This window comes from Amphiprion ocellaris, chromosome 18 (genome assembly GCF_022539595.1).
Source record: "Amphiprion ocellaris isolate individual 3 ecotype Okinawa chromosome 18, ASM2253959v1, whole genome shotgun sequence".
In the NCBI taxonomy this organism is placed as follows: Eukaryota; Metazoa; Chordata; class Actinopteri; family Pomacentridae; genus Amphiprion; species Amphiprion ocellaris.
Window position 1 is genome coordinate 28,827,569 of NC_072783.1, and position 23,996 is coordinate 28,851,564.

Genomic DNA, 23,996 nt, shown 5'->3' on the forward strand with positions numbered 1-23,996 from the left:
AAAAATGAATTTGAATTGAATTTTTGGGCAAACATATATGTCTTGGTGCCTTGTGGAAATTTATTGTAAATGAGCAGAAGTAATATTTATGTTCAAGGTTTCTCTAAAAAAATGTTTATATTGTTATCATCTAACTGGTATTTTCTTTCTCAGAAAACATTTGCAAAACCAACTTTATTTTGTCAGTATTTTGAATTGTGCATTTTTACTCATGTTCTTCAGTATTTCTGGAACACTGCCATGTTTTCCTCTGCCAAACCCTGGATGGTGTTAAATGAATGTCAACCGTAGACACAAAACAATATAAACTGGGAGCCACTCATAAATACATTGCTCTCTACTACTTATAATGGCCAAGAACTTCACTTTAAGTGTAATTTATGTGTATTTTGTTTAACAGTCAGCTCACCAGTTGACCAATGTCACTCATAGTGTGGAACCCACAGAGGACATAGAAGTTCGTTCTTTAGCTGTCCTACCTACAACCTTTATGTTTTGATTTCACTTTTACTGCTCACATTGTGTCATTTTGGAACAGCTCTAGAAACCCACTGTACTGTGTTAAGCACCAAGCAGCAGACAGATGTAGTCAGCGACTGACTTATAATCCTATGCTAATTAGTTGGTGGACATGTTAAACAGTAAATGTTGGGCTTGTCTGGCCTCTTCATGACTGCTGGATGTGTGAAATACATTTGTCTGAGAAGGTATTGTATTATTAAGTGTCTGCCCCTGAAAAATCAGTTAGCAGTACTGTTATTTATCTCTATCATTTTGTGTTAGTATAAAACTGTTTAGTTGTTTTGATTTCTTGTATGCTCACTGCAAAAATGGTCATATACGGTTAAAATGTAGCGAGAAACTGAGATATAACATAACAGAAGGTGCAAGTAATGAAATTAAACCAAGGATTTGTCATGATTTCTCATTTAACTTGGTGTTCCCCTCAACCGCATTCCCTAGACACGGTCAACTGTTTTCAACTCAGACTTTTTCCTACTACTTTAATCACTTTCTCAGTCATTTTGATGCCACTTCCATTCCTCTCGTAGCCCATCCATCTGGCCCAGAGCAGCTTCTTGGTGGAGGCCTTCGGTACGTCCTTCATCCTTGACCTGGAGCTCAACCAGTAAGTCGACACATTCCTGCAGAACATCCCCACATCCATGCCACAGACCCATCCGACAATACTTTAATAGTTTACTCACGATGATCTTTTTTTATCCGTCTCTCCCTCCCACCTACTGTTTGTAGACGCACCGGCTGCAGGCTATGCTACTCTGTAAATGTATCCTCCCTCTGTTTCTCTCTCCATGCACATTTTGCTGTAATGGACCGCGTTTATGTGATGCCTTTTATTGGCATACGAATAAATGAATCTTCACATATTTTTGCTTCATGTGTGAGTCAACCATTTGTTGGCTAGACTGGCGCACATCATAATGTTTGCCACCGGTTAATATTATTCTGTTAAATAGCCCTGAATAACAACCACAGTGGCTTTTAATTAATTAATAGTGATTCAGTCAGATATAGTAGTATTGGATTCAGGTTGAAACAAAATATTTCTACCTTTTTCTTTCCAGCGATCTGCTGTCTACAGACTACGTGGAGCGTCACTTTGACGAGGACGGACAGCTGTCACAGAATATGGTAGGCTTGTGTAAACAGTTTGACATTTTGGAAAATTTCCTTATTCACTTTTCTTGCCAAGAGATAGATGAGAAAATCAATACGACACTCATATTTGTCTAGTAAATATAATGCAGCAGCTTGGCCTAGTAGGGAAATAACTGGCCAACTCTAAAAAGCAGTGTAAAAACGACTAGTGGTGGTTTTCTGGGGTTGTGTGCTACACTGTTTTTTGCCTGATGTCAGTACTGGCTTGTGTCTGAATTTAACAAACATTGTGGAATATGTTAATTGGTGTTTTTAACCTACCAGATAGGTGTGAGCTTTCTGTGTGGAATCTTCCATGTGGATAAGCAAATATATTTACCTTTCAGTCAGAGGTCGGTTAGCCTTTATTTTGACTTTTAGTCTTTGTGCCGAGTTAGGCAGACATCCTCCAGGCTGTCGCATGACATTTATCAAACAACCCTGAAAATGGTGCTTATTCTTTTGTGCAACTTCTGACAGTAAAGCAGTGAGAGTGTATAAGCCAAAACTATTCTCTGTACTAAACTTGTGATGAACGTTGGTATCCTCATTTCATCAGAAAATAATGCAAACTATATTTTCTTTCCCTTTAAATTACATAAAAAACTAATTATGGGCCAGTTCTTGTCAGCTCATTTATCCAGTATATTGGGACATTTTTCCATGGGTGTGTTCCCAGCAGTAATCAGTAGCAGCAGCACTTCTTTATGTTGGCAGAAATGGTGAATATTTTTGGATATCGAGAGACTAGTGTGAAAGCCCATGATAAGTGTGTATTAGCCGAGTGTTGGCTCTCTGCTGTCTATCAGATCCACACATCATTCCAAACCTTTGGAAACGTGTCCAAAAACTGCTTTCTAGCTGCTAGCGGTTGAATTGTTGACAAGGTCCTCCCTGTCATGAATTATAAATTTGAGCAAAATGCCCTTTGAAAACGAGTCTCAGAGACGAGCCATTAATGCAGACAGCTCGACTCTCAGCATCTGAGACGTCTCTTTCTGTCTGCATCCTCTGCTTTATTTTAGTCTCCCTCTCTCCCTCCTTTTCTCACACTCTCTGTCCCTGTCTCTCTTTCACTCTCTGTTTCTCTGCAAGCGAACCGCCGAACCACCTGACCAATCAGTAGATGGTTGCCGCGGCAACCAGCAGTCAGCAGCAGTACCAGTGTGGTTCTACTTTGTTGTGTCGTGAGGGGAATTCAAATCATGTACATTTCTAGAATCACAACCACTCTCTGCTCTCAACTTTGGAGCCAGATGTGTATTATCATCACAATCGTTGAGTTTGAGGTTTATTCGCACAGGTTAATATCAAACAAATGACAAAAAATAGATAAATATATTAAATATTGAGTGCAACAAGAAAAAATCATACAAATTTATTCAATATTTCCCTGCCAACAATGTCATGCTTATAACTAAGTAAATGTTATTTTTTTTACATGGTCTGTACAGCAGAAGAAGAGCTCCATAAGGTAGTAATATGTTTGGAAAGCTTTCTACTAAAAAATCGTAATAAATTTTTATGAAGCCTGAACTGTAAATATTCAAAATGGGCAAGGTAAATAAGGAATGTGGTCTTTATTGCACAATTTCGTCCACCAGCAAGCACAAACAGGTTTATTTTTCAACTTTAAAATGGTCCAGTCAATGTTCAATATTAAAGGCAAAGTTCTTTAATAAGAGAATTTAAGGTGTCCTCTTCAAGAAAAGCATGCGGTTAGGTAAAAAAATAAATATTGACCAATATAATGAGTAAGATTTTATTATCTGCCAAGGTCTACACATTTGCATGCATTAAAAATGCACAAATTAGGAATTTTCTTCTTTATATGAATGAGCTAATGTTAGAAGGAATGTGAAGGATACAATTGGACCCCTTTATATTAACAGTGCCGCAAAAATCAATATGTTGTTAGAACTGCACCATGTTGAGTTTGTTGGTTGTAGTAAACTGATAAAAACTATTTTAATACTTTTCCACTCATGTCTATATTCTCTGCATGAAAGCTATTGATTGAGCAGGAATATGGTACAAATGTTTTCATTGATGTCAATTGTTTGTTCATCAGTTCATTAGTGTTTATTGAAAATACACAGATGCACGATTAAGAAGAGGGATGGAATTGTAAATATGGTAGCATTAGTATGAATATATAAATAAGTACAAGTAAAATGCTAATTAGACAAACTAAAACGAACCAAAACTTTCAGTATTATATTTCTACACCAAATCTGAACTACTAAATGAACTAATCAGATGTACATTTTTGCTAATGTTCTGATACAAATGCAAACACTTAGATGCATTTATTGAGAAATGACACAGAATTGCTTATATTGACATTTTCTTTTCTGCATGCTGGACTAAGAACCTGCTGCATCCATCTCCTCCCCCACCATCTCGTCCATATTGATTCATTTAGTTTTACTGACGTGCCAATAAATTCCTCCTGCCTTTGTGTGTCACTTTTTTATTGGTCCCTATGGCTCTCTGCTATTCTGCTGAGCTCGTGACTGTCGTGTTCGGATTGAATCTCAATGACACACGGCTAAAAGGGGAATTGAATTAGCAATATGGATGGGCTGGAAGTAATGGAAGCTGGTTTATGTATTTGTCAGTGTCCTCCTGAAATCCTACTATAGATTTTTCTTTCTTCTCATTTTCTGCATTTATAAAATCTGTTTTAATGCTGTGTATATATTTTTTCTTTTAAAGAAACTATTGATCATTGTGCATTCAGCAAAAAAACAAATGCCATTAGGAAATTTTAGCTTCTAACTGTCCATGATGTATTTTCTGCTACTCTTATAATAACCATACAATAATGTATTAAATCATAATTTCGTGCCTAATGCATTGATGCTCATAGTGCATCACCCACTCTCAGCTAGCAGCCCTACATATGAAATGGTGCATGAGCTCTGATGATAAATTATCTGTGGCTGTGGAGTCTTTGTCGAGTAATATGTATTCACTGTCTCCTAATGTCATCCCAAAATAGTTTCTCTCCATAAATTATTTAGCCTGCTGTTTATTATATCTGGAAAAAAAAAAGTTGGGTAACCCTCTGAATACCAAAATCCGCTGCTGGGACTGAAAGGCATGTTTTCTTTCTTTAAAAAAATTACAAAAACTGTAAATGCAGAAAGAATCCTGCGTTTTTCTGTGTTATGGACGCAACCTCAGCAGATCAACACTCAAGTGCCAAAAATTCTGTGACTTTCGGCTGAACTGCGGGAAATTTTTACACACAGCAGATATGAAACGTGTGGAAACAAGTTAAAACTGCGAGGGGTAAAATATCAATCGTACGTAGAGCAAACATTTTTTTCCAGTATTTGTAATGCCTCAGAGCATTTGGAAACATACTGTACATTTGATACCAATTTTTCAAAATTTTTGAAATGATTTATGGCTTTATAACAGTCCAACTGCACAAAGCACATTTTTGAATTTTCTGTACTTCTAGCCATGGTTGTGCTGTTTCCATGGAGGTGCAGGACTTCATTTGTAGTAAAAATTAGTTAACTGTAAATAAATTGTAACAGCAAACGAGCATAAAGGTTTAGAGAGTTAAATACTCTTAAATACCAAAGACTTTCAGTACTCCAAAATACAACTCTTGTTCTGTCTTGTCCCACTTTTACTCTGCTTTAGCTCTGATTGTTTCATTGCCTTTCCCTGCTTCTGTCAGGTCAACATTGCTCAGTCCGGACACAAAGTGCACTTCAGCTTTTTTAATTCTGTTACAGCTGATAATGTCACATTTAGTCCTTCTGTTTTTGCAGGACGTGACTGTTTATTTGTGAGCGCAAGCAGTTCTCATTTCATTCGTGTAGTCACTCTCCTCTAATGTAGTGACCTGCTTACCTGTCACTGTCCTCCGGCACTGATGATATTTTGCCATCAATCCATGATTTCTTACACAGCACGGTTTATTTGCATGAGTGAGTGGCCATTATTTGAAGTGCATACATCTCTGAAAAGCACACTCAGTCCCTCACAGTCAGAGTGTGTGTCTGCTGTGTCAGGCAATTTGATTTCCTCCATTTAGCCTTGTAATCCTACCTTTTTATTTATTTATTATCTTGCCCTGCGCTAAGTGCTGTGGCTGACTCACGATTCAGTACGACTGATGAAAGTCCTTTTATTCCTCCACAGAACAGAACAAATGCACGATCTACACAAAAATCATAAAAATACCCAGACTTACTGTAATGTCTGGAGGTGGTGATTATGATTGGTTAATTGTCAGACACTGTGTGGTTCTACAGCTTTGAACTGATCCCTGAAATGATAAAGACGTAAAATTTTTGATGTAAAAGTTTATTTGGCATAAGTTTGATGTCTGATTTCTTCAGTTGTTAGATGGATTGTCATGGAATTTGGTCACACATTTATGTACGGTCAGGAAAAAATGTAATAACTTTGCTTTTTACATATATTATTCCTTCAGGTTTTTCCAGCCCCATCATTAGGTCCAAATATTACTGTTTTATGAGCAGGTATAAGCAAAATTAAGTGATTCTCTGGGCGTGATATTTCTTGAGCACCCCAAGGGTGTTTCTTCATATTTGGCACAAATTTTCACTTTTATTTTTGTCTTGTCGTTGTATTTTACTGTGTCTCATGGGTTGTCATTTCTTTTGTACGACACTTTGGTTCAACTCTTGGTGTTTTTCAGTGTGCTTTATAGATAAGTTTGAACTTATTAGATTTAGTGGTCTGACCTCACAAAACACGTTTGGCCTTGATTCAATAATTCATGCGCTAGTTATGAAGAAATTTCATACAAAGGTCTAATAGGGTAAGATAATGCAATGATTGACATTTGATATCCAAAAGGTCAAAAATCGACATTGTTTTAAGATCATAAGGATCTGAAAAACTTTTCTGGCTGTTAATTGCTAAAACTCAGCTGTTAAATTCCTGCAAGTCTTCACTACAGCTACAAACAGCAACTTTGCTGGTTGGTGTATTCATACAAATACAAGGTGGTAATTTGAGTTTGTTAATTAGCGTGTTAGCATTTTCATTTTAACCCTGCTGACATTAGCATTTAGCTGCTTCCTCAGTACAGCTTGACTGAACAGCTATGGTCTTGTCCATTAATTTACCTATTTATTTTTCTTTAAAGTTTTTTTGTGCAGCACTGCTTGTGATTTCTGTATTTCATAAATATCCAGCCTACCACAATTACAGTAAAGGAGTTACGGTGCTTCAGTGATGTTGAATATGTGTAAGTTAACAACTATTTTTGAATGGATCCTCAAAGAACAAAACAGATGCTTGACTTAAACTAATTTGTAAGTATTTTTGTCACACAGCACTGGCAGTAAAGCAATTATAACCTTTTAAAGTTTGCAGTTCTTCCAGCTTCCTTGGTGTAATTAGATGGGTGTAGAAAACTAAAACAGACTTGATGCATTAACACTCCCTCCCCTGAAAAAAGCAGCCAGAACTCCGTGTGCTCAGAGATGTGAGATATCGTGTTTGACAGATGGACAGACGCAGCTTCATCTGAACCTCCCACTCGCCCGGTTTCACCTGGTGGGAGATGAAAAATGCAGCTTTCTGTCGGGGCTGTTTGTGACCAAGTTGAGTCTGCATTTAGATGCTGTACTTGACAACCAGGCCAACCACTGATTTCTCAACAGCAGAAGACAGAGGGTGCATGAGACTGTACCTGTTAGGATTTGCTATCCCCACCCTACTCTCACTCCAACTGGTCAATACAGATTCCATCACGTTAAAGAAATCATTTTTTGGTTCCTTCCCACCGTCCCCGACTGCTTATTCATTGGGAATCCAAAAGCACCTTTGCATTGTTGGGTTCTCTGTTTTTTGTTAAAATATGTGAAGTGCTATGAGATGTTGTGTGTTGGCGCTATATAAATATATGAATTGAATTGAATCTAAACGGTGTCCTTACTGTGACGCTAGTACAGTAGTCCATTTTTTTGTAGTTCAAGCCAGACAGTGGTTAAAAATACACCTTATCTTTGCAAAGTAGCAAAGAAGTCTTTTTGCAAGCTCGTATTTGACTCAACAGGATCTCTGAGTGAGTTCCAGCTTTGACTTGTAGCTCGGAGTAAAGGTTGACCAGGCGTAAAAAAAAACAGCTCCAAGTTGCCTCTTTTCTCTTTGGTCTGTCAGCCATGTGTTGGACAACAGCAGGCTCGGGTGGCAGACATGACTTATTGGAGTTCATTACAAACACCTGAAACTGACTCTCTCACTGTCACACACACGAATACACACACTTCTGAGTCGCTACAAACAAAGACACGTGACTGTAATCTCCAATCATTTAGATGAAGCCTCTTTGATTATTAAAAATCCTTCTCCTGAGTGTAATTCTGCCTGCCTGTTTATTTTCACATTTAAAAACATGCATGACTGGCGACGAGGAGTCTCCTCTCAGATTGTCGTAATCTGATCATTCCTGTACTGTGAGAGGCAGCGTAGAAACACTAGATTCAAAACACGATCATCCAATCGGAACCTTTCAGGAGATTATGAATAATCAGGGGAAGGTATCTGTACGGGAGGTGTACAGGTAACAAAACTCAGAGTATCACACACACTGTCATGGTTTATCCAATACTGAAGGTGGAAACAAATCAACAGGGTTTAAATCCAGGTTTGTACTATCCTCACTTCTGGCTTGACAGAAAATCTGCGTTAAAAACTTTATGATAGTGCGATAAAAAATTACTGGAATATACTTCAAGTTGGTATTTGTGCACACTTTACATCGAAACAGTTCAATAGTAAAGATACTTTGCTAAAGACTGAAAATGTGATCGCCATGGTCGTAATATAGGAAATCTCAAGTCATTTGGAAATATCCTCTGGGGACTGTGAGTGTGTGCACAAAAACTCACAGCAATCCATTGAGTAGTTTCTATATTATATCTAGAGGATGTAGATCTGGATGCAACAATGATGCTCAGCCTTTGAATTTAATGCTGCAACCCAAAGGCATTTTCTACATTGATGGCCATTATAAGAGCGATATCTGTGAAAATGAATGACGGGACACCTTCAGCTGCAGACACTGTTTGTTTTTTACTCTATTGTGAATTTTCAATTAGTTCAGGTTTCATATTTGTAAATTTTCCCCAACCTGTAGAAAAGGGAGTTTTATGTTTGTGCTGTAGTGACAATCTGATGTTGTGTATGCAATGGGTCACACAATGTGGAAGCAAACCAGGAAACTAATAGCTTAGCTTTTATGCCAGGCAAGCAATTTTCCACCGAGTGAGCAGGCACCACCTTTGTATCTATGTATACGTTAGAATATAGAAATAATATAAGTATTAGGGCTGGGACCTTAACGCGTTAATTTCGATTCATTAGGTACGGCGAAAATAACGCGTTAAAAATCATAACACAATTAATTGCACCCTCCTCGGTTCCCTCATTTCTGGCACACCAGTAACTCTGATGAACACTCCAGCCCAGTAGGTGGCGGTAATGAACCTAAAGTCTGTTTGTAGCCATGAAGAAGAAACACAGGAAGCACTGAGTGAAGTCAGGCACTGGTGAACAGTGAAGGAAGATGAGACTGTGCTTGTTGAGCAGAAAGTTTTCTTTTAAAAATCTTCCTGATGGCAGCTTGGATAAAAGCCTGGTTGTGTGCAAATTGTACAACAAAGAGTTTTCTGATCACTGCGTCACTTCAAGCCGACGGTATCACCTCAATGTACAACATGTTGCTGTTAGCACCAGAGCTAACGTTAGCTACGAGTCATGCTAACGGCTAACGGTGTAGCATCCCATAATAGACCACTTTTCTAGACAGTGCTTGAGTTTACAGAAAGTCTTAAAATGTTGAATAAAATCGCTATAATTGCACTTAGATTTGCAGTAATCTGTGAATGTAGCAGACAGATGAAAAATGCAGATAAATAGAAATGAAACATTTTTGTGGTTTAAGTTTTTACTCCGTCGAGGCTCCGCCTCCTTGGAGGAGGAATAACCTAAACAACAAAAATATCTCTTTTAATAACTTAATTATAAACTTTTTGTTTATAAAAAAATTACATAAATAAAAACTGATATTCCTATAAAAACCATCAAAATTCCACCATTTATCAAACCCAGAAAAGGTGAAAACAGAATGAATCTCTGGATTTTCAACTTTCTGAAGCTCCTTGAACTACTTATGCTGATTTTATGTGCCATACAGTGGGAAAAACAACTAAATTCAGGCTTTGTCATCAAAATCACTTTTGTCTACATGTCCCATTTTCCTTTTTTAAAATAAATTTTAAATTCTAAACACATATATGTCTATTCATTGATTCAACTGTCAACCACAATTTTATTTGAATTGAAAAACTTCACTTATTGTGTCAAATATTGCTATTTGACAAAACTGCAAGTAAGTGCGATTAATTAATTACAAAGCCTGTAATAGATTATTTTTTTTAAATCGCATCCCACCACTAATAAGTATATGTTTTAGTCTGGTTCCTGTGTGAAGGATGCAGTTTCAGATTCTGTGTGCTGCTGAGTTGCTGTACCTGAATGATTCCTAAAATAGTTCAACTCTTCACTATCAAATTACACACTGTATCCTTGAGGTGAGTTTTCTGAATCTCATCTTTAATCTTGATTGATTTTGCCATCAGGAGGTGAATTGGCAACTTTACACGTCAGATAATGTGTTTTTATGCAGATGATTTTGTGCTTAGTGCATGCACAGAACTGACTTACTCATGAGAAAGTGCTGCTTGAATGAAAAATCTGAATTAAGCTCATGTTGTGTTCACTTATATTGCCTTTTTACTAAATCTGGACTCAATTCTGTTTGATCCTCATTCCCAATGCACTTTAAATGCACTCAAATACACACACACACCGTTATATGCTCAGCTTTTCCTTGCTGAAAGTCAGCTGCAGCTGCAGCAGGTGTAGGCTTCTTTAGCGCTAGTCATTGATCTCCCTCAACCAACCCACGCGCCCAACTACAGGCTTTAAGCTGATGGAAAATGCCTGCCCTTTGTGTATTTCAGGTTCAGGAGATCAGTGACAGCGAGGGTTTAACAGACAGTGTCGGTTTCATTTTCTGAAATTTGACATGAACATGTTACTGGATGACGGGGGGTTCAGTGTCTGACTGTAATCTGTTATTTGGTTTCAGGGAGGCGAACACTGCTACTATCATGGGCGAGTGCGGGGCCTGCCGGGCTCCTGGGTCGCTCTGTCGACTTGCCACGGCCTGCAGTGAGTCCAGTAGTTTGACCGCTCAGTGTCACTTAACCTGAAATATAGACTCAGTCAGGGACCCAAGATTTTTTTAACATGGTAAAAATCCTGGTCCAGATTTAATAATCATAGTCTAATCAATAATCCACCCACTTCATTTTAGGTGTATTTGGAAACTTAAAAATATTCTAATATTCTAAATTCTAAGCTAATTGTGCATGTATTGTGCAGCTACAAATGAAGCATTTGTCATTTTACTATAATACACTGACAAAGCAAACATTAGATTGACGTAAATTCTGGCAAACCTTTTAAACCTGCATGTTTCTATAGCTAACTGTGTTCAACTTAAAGTTACAGTCTATACTGTGATTGTCTTTCATCAGACAATATGTTATAGGTGTGCACAAAATGTCTCATGTGAATGGGTGCAATAAAGAAAATAAACTCGACTGTACTTACACATACTTTGTTTTTTTTAGGGGGATGTTTTCTGATGGGAACTTCTCTTATGGGATTGAGCCTGTTAGCAATGGAGAGGTGAGTGAGGAGTTCAGTAAAGTGTATTAACCCTCTGAACCCCAAAGCCTGCAGATGGATTTGAAAGGCATGCTATTAAAAAAAAAAAGAAAAAAGCAAGAATGACACCATTTATCAAATGTAAAAAACAAGAAAAAAAACAAGAAGATCGGTGCAGCAGAAAAGCAGCCATATGGCAAAATTTTGTGACTTTTTGGCTGAACTGTGCGTATTGATTCTAGGCTTTCTCAATATTTGTATACTGTCCAATTGTGGAAATTCAACCTTTTGTTGCTATATAAATGCATCAAACTGCACAGTAGACAGTTTTGACTTTTCGCTACTTCTCGTCATAGTTGTGCTGTTTCCATAGTGGTGCAGGACTTTATATTACAGTGAAAAATGAGCCCACAGTGAGTAAAAATAGCCAGAAACTGCTTGAGGTTCAGAAGCTTAGCCAGTTGGATTCAGAATGAAACAATGGCTTCTTATAACTCAGCAAAATCTGTTTGAATTCTTCACAAAGCAGCCACCCAAAGCTCACTTTTTCTCTCTGTCTCCACTCTCGGTGAATTACCGTCATTCCAGACAGTGTTACTTTATCTCTGAGTTGCTGTATGGAAGGTATTGAGTTGATACACAATCCACCAGCTCTGAAACACATCTCCTGCTTCACCTCCAAAAGTAAATGTCCTCTGGTAGAGTCACAGAGAGTGAGGGCAAGATTAAAATAATTGACAAAAGTTTTAAAAGGCTTTTTTTTTTTTAGGTTTTTAAAAAATATTCAGATTTGATTTTCAATTAAAAGAAATAGATGTGTAACAGAGCGAGGGGAAAGTGTTGAGAGTGGAAGAGGCTGAGCTTTTTTTCCATTAAGGTCCACAGCAATCGAAGTACAGCTCAATTACATAGACTGGAGAGATGGATCAATAGCCTCTCAGCTCATCTTCAAACTCCCGCACTCTCTTTCTCTCTCCTCGGCTCTCTATCTCAGATGGGTCATTTTCATAAAGTATTCATCCCCAGCTCAAGTGTACCACCGTGTCCAGTAGTGTTACTGCCATTATGACAGCCCTGTGATTGATTAATTATGCATCAGAGCACTTTCCTCCCGCTGAACTGTCTCCGCCTCCGAGAACGACGCTTTCTTCACACACAAAAGCTTTTAAGTTCAGGACAAGTAAAGTTGTTCCAAATTTTGTTGGATTTCAAAGCATTATTTTTCCTCAGTTAGAAGGAATGTTGTCACAGTTGTTGAGCTGAATTTGGTGTTTATAAATCAGTTAAAACCATGTTTTTTTCCAGGCTACATATTCAGTACTGCAGTTTCACTTCTGTTGGACAAAATCTAAAAAAATGCAATGTCAGATTTCCTTTGAACATGAGTCACCATCTGCTGCTTGAATTTTATGGTGGTCTAACTGTTTTCTAACCTTCAAAATGACTACCAACCCAAAAAGGCAATTTTGTGGAACTTCAAAATCAAATGTCCTTTCTTTCAAAATGACAACAGAGCGTAGACATATTCTAAAAAGTAAACCACACCACTATTCTGAGATCCTTTTTTATGTGAAAGAAGACAAAGAAAAGACATCTGACTGCATTTTTAAAAAAATAAATCCTAAAATACAGTAATGTTTTGGACCACTTGTTTGTTCTCTTAATAATTTGTAATGTTTTGCAAGTTTATTGCATTTCTTTTGTTAAAATTTTAATCTGTAGGCCGAATTTAAAAGAAAAACGGGTCCCTCCTGAAACATGCTGGATTGAATGTATTGTACCTGGGCAAATGTTCTTTATCACCTTTCATCACTGCATTTTGACTTGTCAGCTGCAGAAAAAATACACGACTCTTTGTGTTTCTTGTCATCTTTCTGGGGCAGAATGACCACATTGTGTATCGAATGCCTGACATTGACCTCTTCCCACCTCCTTGTCCAGGTAGGGTTTATAAATAAATTTTTGATGTTTACAGAATTGTTGTCTCTTTGTCCTCCAATTTATATATCTGAATGACCCAAAACATGGCGCACAAATCCACGATGATGCATGGAAACTTATTTTGTGACAAAACAGTTTTACAAGTTTGTAGTTTAAAGATGGGTTTGGATGAAACCTGACAGGATGCAGCTTCTTACTGAAAATCATAGTCTTCATGCCATCACTTCCTTGGAGACGACATGTTCAGCCATGTCCTTGACATCGATCTGAAACAATCAAATGTTCTGTAATGCAAGTCTGTGTTTGGTTTCTTCACGTACAGTGTCCTCCTCACGTCGTCCATCTGTCCTCCTTGCTGAGTGTCTAATTTAGCTGCATCTCTTCTCGTCCTCCCCACTTTGTTTCTTATACTTTCCTGCCTCTCCAGATTCACCTCCCTCCTCCTTCCTGTTACCCGGTTCCTTCCTCCTTGCCTCCTCACTCCAACTTTCCTCATTCGTTCTGTTTCCTCTCTCCTCCGCTGGCTGTGTGATATTGATCTCTCTTGCAGACTAAAATACTCAGTTACATCCATCCCTGGACTGATGACTCGCCACTTTCCTCTCTCTCTCTCTTGCCGTCTGTTTCGTCTTGAAGGATGCTCCATGAACAGCACAGAGCCTGAGGAGGAGACAGACGGCGAGCTGAAGGATGGAGACGATTGGTCTGAAGAAGAGAAACCCGTTTTTACAGAAGGCCGGAGACGCTCCAAAAGACAAGTCAGTTTTCATGAGTGTCTTTCTGTGCACACAGATGGTCCGTGTTGCAAGCACTGCAGCGAGTGTCACCGTGAGGGAAAACATCAGAGATAAGATATGCAAACACAATTAATATTTTACGGACAAGTCTGTGAGATGATGCCAAATTTCCACACACATGCTGACAGCTTGTGCCAGCTTTCATGCTAATAAAACCAAAATCCCCAGATAAGCTTAAAAAACAAAACAAACAGAAAGAGGAGCTGCATGCATCCAGGGATAGCTTCTGAAATCTAAGAGTATTTCTCAACAGATGACACCAGAATGATTTTAGGGTGGACTTGCATTGCAAATAGAGAATATAAAGTATAAAAGATGCAGGTTTTACAGGCGCATATGTTTCATTTATTTTGAAATTCCATGTCAGGCTGGCAGTGCTGGCTATAGGGATGGTAGCCAGTCAACTGCTTTTCTCCTGAATGAAACATCAGCAGTGGATTCTTAACTTTGGTTTTGATCCCCTGAATTTGAGTTGCTTTTTACTGAATGCAAAATTGCAAAATTTTGTATTTAAGCTGGTTTCAGTTCTTTCTTTCTATTCATTTCTTAACACTTCTCACTGGTTTTAAAAATGTCAGTGTTTTTTTGCACTGCAAGTTTGAATCAGAATGTGATGGTCGTTGTTGGGTTGTTTGCTCATGTTACACAGTCTTATCAATTCATAACCTCCTGATGCTGATTAACTGAGTTTCTGAGTCTTACAGTCCTACTAAATGATACCAAATGATATTTATTTTGGAGGTGTTTTGGTGCTTATTAACAGATGTGAACAAGCATGAATATTTATTGTTTCCAATGAAAAGATTTTTGATGTAAGATTTCAGTTGCTTTAATCCTCAGGCCTCAAAACTCTTTGGCAGAATTGAAAGTCGTGTTACTTTTAAAAATGTTACAGAATTCCAGCAGTTATCAGTTGCAAATGGTGCAACAACAGAAAGAATTGTCTGATTTTTAACAGCTTGCAGGCATACCATGCATACCACATACCAGATACAGGACAAGTATTAGAACAAACTAGAAATGTACATAGTAAAAAAAATAAACTACAGTAAGAAGAGCCCCTATTTTTGTAGGTAATTGTAGAAGTTCAACTTTTATGTATGTACAAAAAACATTTTCTGAGTTCTCTCTACCTCTATCCACTGTTTGGTCTGTTTCCATAGACATGCAGGATTTTAAATTGCTTTGAAACATGAGCCCACAATGAGTAAAAATGTGACAGAAGCAAAAAAAAAAAAAAAAATACACAGAAACTGTTCAGGACTCAGTATTTTTCTTCCTAGTTAGACTTTCAAAGTAATCAAACACAGAAGCTGCAAGTTATCTTTTCAGATGCAAAGCAATGTTCTGCTTCAGGAATGAAGGATTGTTGTTCTCCAAGTTGTGATGCCCTCTCAAGGACAAAGACTAGAGTTTCACCAGCATTAGTGTGTGTGTGTGCGTGTGTGTGTGCGTGCTCTCGCAGTGTGAACGACGGTGTCACCTGCTGGGTCTGTGTTTGTGTGTTTGTCCTGTGTGAAGGTTATTATGATAGCAGACTCCAACGTGTGGATTTCTTTTGCCCCCTCCAGGTGCGGCGAGGCCAACGCACCGTCCAGACTGAGACCAAGTACATCGAGCTGATGGTTGTCAACGATTACGAGATGGTAGGTGTCACGCTGAGCGCTCCAAGGAGTTTCACTTTTGCCGACTTTGTAAAACTGCAGCACGAACAATAAGAAGTCAGCTTCAATCCCGTCAATCACTGTGTTAGTCATGTTTTATAATGAACACAGAACTACTATGAAAGGCATTAACTATTTCTCTTCTTATTCTGTATTCTGACTATAGTTTATTTTGTCTTGAGGTGAAGTTTAATTTGTGGTTTTCAGCTTCTGAATTTCCCATTCCTCTTTCAGCCGATGTGAATAATGAGCCCAAAACTGACTGACTGAAGAAGATTTAAACAGTTCTCTGTCCCTGATAACACTTTAAAGAGTGTTTTGCCGCTTTAGCATAAAAAGCAAACCAGATTCAAGTTTTTTAAATAAAGAATGTTGCACTGAGTCGTTCTGAGATCCTTTTCTTTGTGTGAAAGAAGACAAATAAAGGAAATCTGACTGCTTTTTTTCATGAAGGCCAGTAAAGTCGTAATGTGCAGTTGTTGTATGTTATGATTTTTTGTGGTTCTTTATCTACAATCTTAATCTGTTAACATAAAAAGTACAATATTTCCCTCTGAAATATCTTTGAGTGCAAATATAAAGCTGCAGAAAACATAAAGTTTAAGTACTGTACCTGGGTTAATGTGCGTGGTTGCTTTTAATCGCTGCATTTGCACAAATTATAAGAAGTCAGTTTGAGTCTCCTCACCCACTGTGTTGCTTGTGCTTTATAATGAGCACAGAAGAATTCTAAAAGGCGGTAACACACTGTTTCTTTTCTCCTTTTATAGTTTGTGCAGCTCCGTCGGTCAACCACTCAGACGAAGATTTTTGCCAAATCGGTGGTGAACATGGCGGATTTGGTGAGAAGTTTATTTCATGCATGAAGTCCAACATCACAGCACACAAAATCCTCAACGCTCACACCAGCAAGGTCATTTACAGCTGGACAGAGGGCAGGAATAAGTCGGTTTTAAAGCAGCAAAATGGGAACTGTGCTTCCTCTTATCTATTTTTTAACCATCTCACCCCATCATAGAGAGTCTCTTGAGCTTTCTTTCCACGTTTCAGAGCCTTTTTCTGCACGTGAGACATTCCAGAGTGGGACAGCTGCCATCTTTTATTCAGTCAAGCCACAAGTTGTTCTCCTGTCTCACGTTATTTTATGTTTTAGTCATCACAGGCTTGTTGTCGGATGGTTTCAGATCTTTTTACTTTGACTAAACTTGTCTCTGTCACCTCTAACGAATAGAAATAATTTTCTATTGAATCCTCTTCCATTTAGAATAATCTCTTTTAAGGCTTTTAATATATATGTTTTATTTTATTTTATTTGTTTTGTTGATTTTGATACACATCTATGGATTTCTAACTATATTTAAAAGATAGGTTATATAAATAAACCTGAGATTTATGTTGGTTTCAAAAAATGAAAGGTCGCTCAATTTCAGTGCATGTAGTCAAAGACCAAGCAAAGCACCACAAACATTACAGAAGAGTGAAGAGTGAATTATTTCCACTGTCTAGTACCGAGTACACTCTCCATGTTCTTCAGAGAACTAATAAAATTGACCTTCTCCAAAAAAGCCAAATGTAGTGCAAAAATATTAACTCAGTCTGCTTGTGTCAGCTGGTACAGCTGGTTTCCATGGCAACCAGCTGCTGCCTCTTTCCTTCTACTTCATGACTGAAGTAGATGGATGCGACTCTCTCCAGTACTTGCAATGTTAAATGCTGTGTTTATGAGTGAATGTTAAATCTGACTACTAGTAAAAACAGTCACACAGGATTTGATTTTTTTCCCCTTATTTTTTATTGTTTGAAGTTAATTTCTTCTTGTCTGCTTCATTAAAACCTGAAGATTGAACTTGAACAGGATGCACCTTTTCTTTTCAAATCCACATATTCAAAATTTTTCAAGACTAGAGAAGCACGTTGTCCTATAGCGCCCTCTTTCTTCAGTAGCAGGCTGTTGCAACCATTCATGTATTGAAAAATCACCACTTAAATGCACTGTAAACAAGCAATTGTGTTTAAATTCATCGTTACTCGCCACATACACTATTGTTCACCCGGACAGCGTCATGTTTTCCATGAAAACTCACACTTTTATTCATGTGCTAACATAACTGCACAAGGGTTTTCTAATCATCAATGAGCCTTTCAACACCATTAGCTAACACAATGTAGCATTAGAACACAGGAGTGATGGTTGCTGGAAATGTTCCTCTGTACCCCTATGGAGATATTCCATTAAAAATCAGCTGTTTCCAGCTAGAATAGTCATTTACCACATGAACAATGTCTGCACTGGATTTGTCATTCATTTAATGTTATCTTCATTGCAAAAAAACTTTCTTTCAACAATAAGGACATTTCTATGTGGCCCTAGACTTCTGATCGGTAGTGCATGTTTATATCTGTGTGGATCACTAAACAAACATGAGTGTGACTCATTCCTCATCAAACTGTGGAATATCTTTAATTATTGTCATTATTGGCTGTTTTGATCATGCATTTGTGAACTTTTACATTAAGTTAAATTTAGTTACCTTGCAGTAATATTGAAATAGCTACAGGATAAATTTTTTCTGTTGCTATTTCACATTTGTACTTTGCGTTATATATGTGCTACATTTTACAGCTCAATTGAAGCCATCAGATTTGATAATATCCTCCAAAAATGCTTCTCTAAATTGGAATTGATGTGGAGTTTCTGATTATTGGATCATTAGATGAAAACACATGCTCATGTGAACTGGATTCATTAATGAGTTTGCACCTCCTCACCTGCATAACTGTCACTGATTCTTCTTTTTTGATGTGTCCAGATATACAGGGAGCAGCTCAACACTCGCATCGTCCTAGTGGCCATGGAAACCTGGTCGTCTGAAAACAGGGTTTCCATCGGCGACGACGCCTTGCTGACCCTGCGTGACTTCATGAAGTACAGGAAGGAGAGCATCAAGGAGCGCTGCGACGCTGTGCACCTTTTCTCGTGGGTTTAGTCCTCTGAATGTGTCTGGTCTTATTCTGCTCCTCTGCATCTTCTTTCTTTCTTCTTCATTAGCCTTTTTTCTCTTCTTGTCTCTCTCTACTTTCTACTGATTTGCCTGCTCCTTCTCCCTTTGTCTTGATCTTCCTCTACCTTCTTCTCTTCTTCTTCCTTATTGTTATTCTTCTTCCTCCTCTTCATCAATTCATTCTACTAATTGTTCTTTGTCTTTATTGTTGCTGTTTTTTTTTCCTCCTCTTTGTTCTTGTTCTTCGTATTATTCCTTGTTCTTCTTCTTCCTCTTTGTAACTATTCTTCCTTGTTGTTGTTCTTCTTCTGGCTTTTCTCTTTGTTCTTAGTCTTCTTTCTTCCTCTCCTTCCTCTATTGGCTTCTCCCCCCCTTCTCATTATTCTTTTTTCTTCCTCTTCTACTTCTTTATCCTCTTCTTCTCTCCACGCTTCTTGTTGCTGATTATGTTCTTCTTCCTTGTTCTTCCTCCTTTTTTGTTGTTCTACTACTACTGCTTCTTTCTCTTCCTTGTTGTCTCTCTTCTTCTCTGTTGTTGTTCTTCCTCCTTTTTGTTGTCGTTCTACGTCTTCTTTCTCCTCATTATTGTTCTTGCTCCTCCACTTTGTTGTTCTCTACTAACGTTCCCCCTGTCTTTATTCCAGTGGGAGGACGTTCATGAGCAGCCGCAGTGAAGCCGCCTACATCGGAGGCATCTGCTCGGTGACTCGTGGTGGAGGCATCAATGAGGCGAGACTTTACCCGATCTGAACACATTAACTACTAAAAATGTGTATTTGCACAAGTAATCAGTTCTTCCTTTTCCTTTTAGCCATTTAAATCATGTGTGTGTGTTTCTTCAGTTTGGCAGTGTGGGTCCTATGGCCATCACACTCTGCCAGAGTCTTGGCCAGAACATCGGCATGCTGAGGAACAAGGAACAAACAGCTGCAGGTAAGACTGAAATACACTGAAACTAATAACAGTCATTCAGAGAGTTTTTTTTTCTACCTTTAAATAAATGCATACTTGTAGCTGAGTAGTTAAATGACTAATCTCTAATATTTGTATTTCACAGTTGTTTTAAATCAAACTCAGTAGTAGTCAGTGCTCATATGTTCACTGAGATCATTATAGTACATTTATCTCAGAGAGGATACGCCCTTTACATGTACTACTTCTTAAGTGGTAAGATTTCAGCAGTGCAGAGTAGACTTTGTTATGTGTGGCCACATCATGACCACAGAAATGTTTGTATTTGTCCAGGAGCCTGCAGGTGTCCAGATCCATGGCTGGGCTGTATCATGGAGGATACTGGGTAAAAACTCAATTTTCAATTAATTCATGCTTTTGTACTTTCACAAGGAATTCTCAGCTAAAATAGGAGTTTTATGGTTTATGAGATGTCTCGGTAGAGCATAATTTTCTCCTCTGTGGTGTATGATCAACAAATATCCTGGAGTGTGAACTGTACTTTGTAAATGTTTAAAGGTTTCCCATTTTTAACTTTGAATTTGAAGCGAATAAGAAATGGAACCCAAGAAACAAATGTAAAAGTAAGTTCTTCCTGTTTTTGCCCTATCAATCAGCTACTACCTGCCCAGGAAGTTCTCCCGCTGCAGTATAGATGAGTACCTGCGTTTCCTCCAACAGGGAGGAGGCAGCTGCCTCTTCAACAAGCCCACAAAGGTTGGTTATTATCAGAGAGGCTCTCCAGAGTGTCTTTTATCACTTTTATGGAGACAGAAATGTCAGAGCATCTCTGAATTCTCAGTGGAGAATGAATGACTTCACATTGAGACTGCCAGAAATGTCTAGGCATGTTTATTAATCTTATCTTTGATCTTAGAGCAACAAAGATTTGATCACTAGTTCATAAAAAATTGCTGCTATTCACAAACCCTGATTATGAAATACATATTGTGTTTATCTTGTAGCTATTGGACCCCTCAGAGTGTGGCAATGGATATGTAGAGCTGGGAGAAGAATGTGACTGTGGATCACTTGTGGTGAGCAAACTCAAAATAACTAATGTCTTATTGATTTACTTGCAACACTAAATACATCATTTGGCACTAAGCCTGTTTGGGAAACTTAGGACTAAATGACAAGTGATAAATGTTTACTGTATGGATGAAAATTGTCTATAACATACATTAAATTCATTGTCTTATCAGTCCAGACCAATTTGTATAAATTTAACGGCAAAAATGTCATGTGTTATTCCCTGAATCACGGAAAGAAGAAATGTTCTTCGCAAACTAAACATCTAAGCTGGGAACCCCAAATATTGTAACTCTGCAACGTCCGTCTTTGCACTGCATTGGATTTTAACTGTAGTGATGTAATCCGTAGTCATATGTGAGTTCAGGATGTCAGGATCAAATGCAGAACTCTCTATAAATACACCGTGAATCCTCTCTGGCCTGTAGGAGTGTGCTCAGAGTGGAGCCAACTGCTGTAAGAAGTGTACTCTGACCCACAATGCCATGTGCAGCAACGGGCTCTGCTGCAGGGACTGCAAGGTGAGCTGCTTCAGTACATCACACCAAAGTAACCCTGTCCTCCCTCAAGGTCCCTGCACTGGGTACAAGCTGTACCTGAAGAAATGAATGCTGAGCATGGTACATACGGTGGAAAAGCCTCTTAGTATTAAGATGACTCCAATTGATGTTGTTTCTGTTGTGTCCGGTTTGATGGAGTTGCAGTTGAGAACTTTGAGAGCAAATTTAAAGCTGGGACAGGCATGATTTTCAGGTGGTCTGAGAGGAAACTACACTTCTGCGCCTCCTTTTGGTTCCGTTTTCAAGCTATAAAAAATGTAGCCCATGACTTTGGCCAATGACAGGCATTTTGAGAGAGAGGGCATTCCTATTGGCTGCTTTCCAGATGCAGCTCCACTTGTGTGTGTCCCTTAAGATAGTTGAAAGCTTTACTCAGTGGTGGAAAATCCTGCAGGAAGAGCTTCTAATTCAGCAGCAGCAGCAACTGCCTACACTGCAAAACAACCCTCCAAAAAGGAAATGGACTTATCAAAACGAGAGTCTGACAATAAAGGCAAAAAAAACATGAAACAAACTTTGTGATTTCATCTGATTCAGGTTGGATTCAGAGTTTGCTGTTGTTTTCCTTTTACAGATGAACTGAAATGACTTTACATGTTTGCTAAGAACACAGGAGGGTAATTCTTACAGAATTGTAGCTGTATGTCAGCGTCGGGATCACATCATGTTCAGGACTTGTCTACTTGTTCAGGTTCTGTTATGCTATGCTAATTTATGCTGCTAAAGTAGTGTTGCTTTCGTATATGAACTGTATATGTGTGAAGACAGTTTTTCCAAATATGGTGTGGTTTTTTTTGTTGTTTATTTAATTTTTTTTTCTTCTAAAACGTCAGTGGAGCTGGACTCTGTCAAATGATGAGAAGAGGGACCAATATTAGTTCTTTCAAACATCCCTTGACCCTCTGATCTCTAAAAAGCACTGGAAGATTTTAATGGACAGGCTTTTTTTTTTTAAATCACACAGTTTATAATGACTGTATGCAAACTGTAACAATGGAAATAATCTCCTGATTTTCATCTATGTCCCTAAACTACTCATTTATAGCCTGTGGTTCTGTTAAACAATTTGACCAAATCTGAGCTTAAATTGTGATATTTAATTAAAAATACCTATTCTGCACACCTCTTTAAACAACATGCCATAAATAAAGCTTTTTTACTAACCAGATTCTGTCAAAGACAGTTTCTGCCATAATACTGAAAGCTATAGTGACTCTGCTGGGACCAGTGGTTACATTAAAAAAACAACAACACTTAAACAGAAGAAACAAGTATGTAAACAAATAAAAAATGTAAATTTTAAGATATCTATAGTATATTCTATTGTTTTCATAGAGGTGCTGGACTTTATATAAGTGTGTCTTCACAGTGGTGAAGCGGTTTCTCAGGTGGAATTTTAAAAAGTAGCCAAGGACTTTAGGAGTTAACTGGAGAGGTTGTCGCTGTTCATGATGTCCCTAATGCCTCCTTCTCTTTTGTTTCTGTCTCACCTCCTTTTTGTCTATACATTTTCCGTCTTCCTCTGTTACAGTATGAGCTGAGAGGGGTGACGTGCCGCGATGCTGTGAATGACTGTGACATTCCTGAGACCTGCACAGGAGACTCCAGCCAGGTAAAAAACAAAAAAAAGACCTTTCATATGTGTGCATTTATTAGGCTGATTTAATAAACATCTAAAGTCTGAACTCCAATCTGACTGACTGTTCTTTCTCTTGCAGTGTCCTCATAACGTCCACAAACTGGATGGTTACACGTGTGATGCTGGCCAGGTGAAGCCATATTTAACTTAAATGTTTGTCACTGCCTCTCTCGTTCTATATTTCATCATTCATATATCATCATTTCCCCTCTTTACCTCAACAGGGTCGGTGTTATGGAGGTCGCTGTAAAACCAGAGATGGCCAGTGCAGGACGCTGTGGGGCTACAGTAGGTTTGGATTGGATATTGAGCTGTATTTTTTGATGATTCGCTGCCCTCTCGTGGCTGCGAGTGGTGGTGCTTTACTCAAGATGTCTTGTGGGAATGTTTAATGGGGGACTTTGTAGGGAAGATCTTTGTCAGTAAATGCTTTTGGTGTCTAGTTTGAGCTGCGTTGAGCCAAAGAGTGAGAGAGTTGGTTGTCTCCTCTCAGACTCAGCCGACAGATTTTGCTATGAGAAGCTGAACGCTGAGGGCACAGAGACTGGAAACTGCGGTCCAGACTCCAGCGGTCAGGGATGGGTGCAGTGCAACAAACAGTGAGTTAACAGTGAAGATTCCTATCAAACCTTTTCTGTATAAACACTGGAGTCTTTATTGTTGCATCTTCTCTTGTTTTCTTACATCAGAGACGTCCTGTGTGGTTTGCTGCTGTGCACCAACCTGACTGACAGGCCGAGGTTTGGTGAACTTCAGGGGAAGATCACCAGTCTGACCATCCACCATCAGAGCAGATACCTGGACTGCAGGTGAGGCAGCTTTTCTCTGACAGCTACCTGTCTATAGGTTTGAACAGTGACAGGATGCTTCAGTGTGATCTTTTGGACCCAGTTTAGTTCACTTCAGAATGGTTTAATTTAGAAATCCCATGTTTTGTTAATCAAGATCAGGTAATCTAGACTGCCAAATTTGAAGTTCCAGTGCTCAAATTGGGACTACATATCACAATGTAG

At 38.4% G+C, this 23,996-nt stretch overlaps 1 protein-coding gene across 2 annotated transcripts in view; it reads left to right on the plus strand.

Annotated features, from left to right (window-relative positions):
- adam11 (ADAM metallopeptidase domain 11) overlaps nucleotides 1-23,996 on the plus strand; it is a 36,379-nt gene that overhangs the window by 4,507 nt on the left and 7,876 nt on the right. For both annotated transcript variants that reach the window (XM_023268284.3, XM_023268286.3), the window contains exons 3-22: nucleotides 1,053-1,129; nucleotides 1,587-1,653; nucleotides 10,814-10,896; nucleotides 11,361-11,418; nucleotides 13,281-13,338; nucleotides 13,975-14,096; nucleotides 15,707-15,781; nucleotides 16,570-16,641; nucleotides 18,610-18,776; nucleotides 19,446-19,530; nucleotides 19,644-19,734; nucleotides 20,047-20,098; nucleotides 20,370-20,469; nucleotides 20,718-20,789; nucleotides 21,213-21,305; nucleotides 22,876-22,956; nucleotides 23,063-23,113; nucleotides 23,208-23,271; nucleotides 23,477-23,582; nucleotides 23,673-23,792. In XM_023268284.3, coding sequence (XP_023124052.1) covers nucleotides 1,053-1,129; nucleotides 1,587-1,653; nucleotides 10,814-10,896; nucleotides 11,361-11,418; nucleotides 13,281-13,338; nucleotides 13,975-14,096; nucleotides 15,707-15,781; nucleotides 16,570-16,641; nucleotides 18,610-18,776; nucleotides 19,446-19,530; nucleotides 19,644-19,734; nucleotides 20,047-20,098; nucleotides 20,370-20,469; nucleotides 20,718-20,789; nucleotides 21,213-21,305; nucleotides 22,876-22,956; nucleotides 23,063-23,113; nucleotides 23,208-23,271; nucleotides 23,477-23,582; nucleotides 23,673-23,792 — 1,694 coding nt within the window. The remainder of the gene's footprint in view (nucleotides 1-1,052; nucleotides 1,130-1,586; nucleotides 1,654-10,813; nucleotides 10,897-11,360; nucleotides 11,419-13,280; nucleotides 13,339-13,974; nucleotides 14,097-15,706; nucleotides 15,782-16,569; nucleotides 16,642-18,609; nucleotides 18,777-19,445; nucleotides 19,531-19,643; nucleotides 19,735-20,046; nucleotides 20,099-20,369; nucleotides 20,470-20,717; nucleotides 20,790-21,212; nucleotides 21,306-22,875; nucleotides 22,957-23,062; nucleotides 23,114-23,207; nucleotides 23,272-23,476; nucleotides 23,583-23,672; nucleotides 23,793-23,996) is intronic.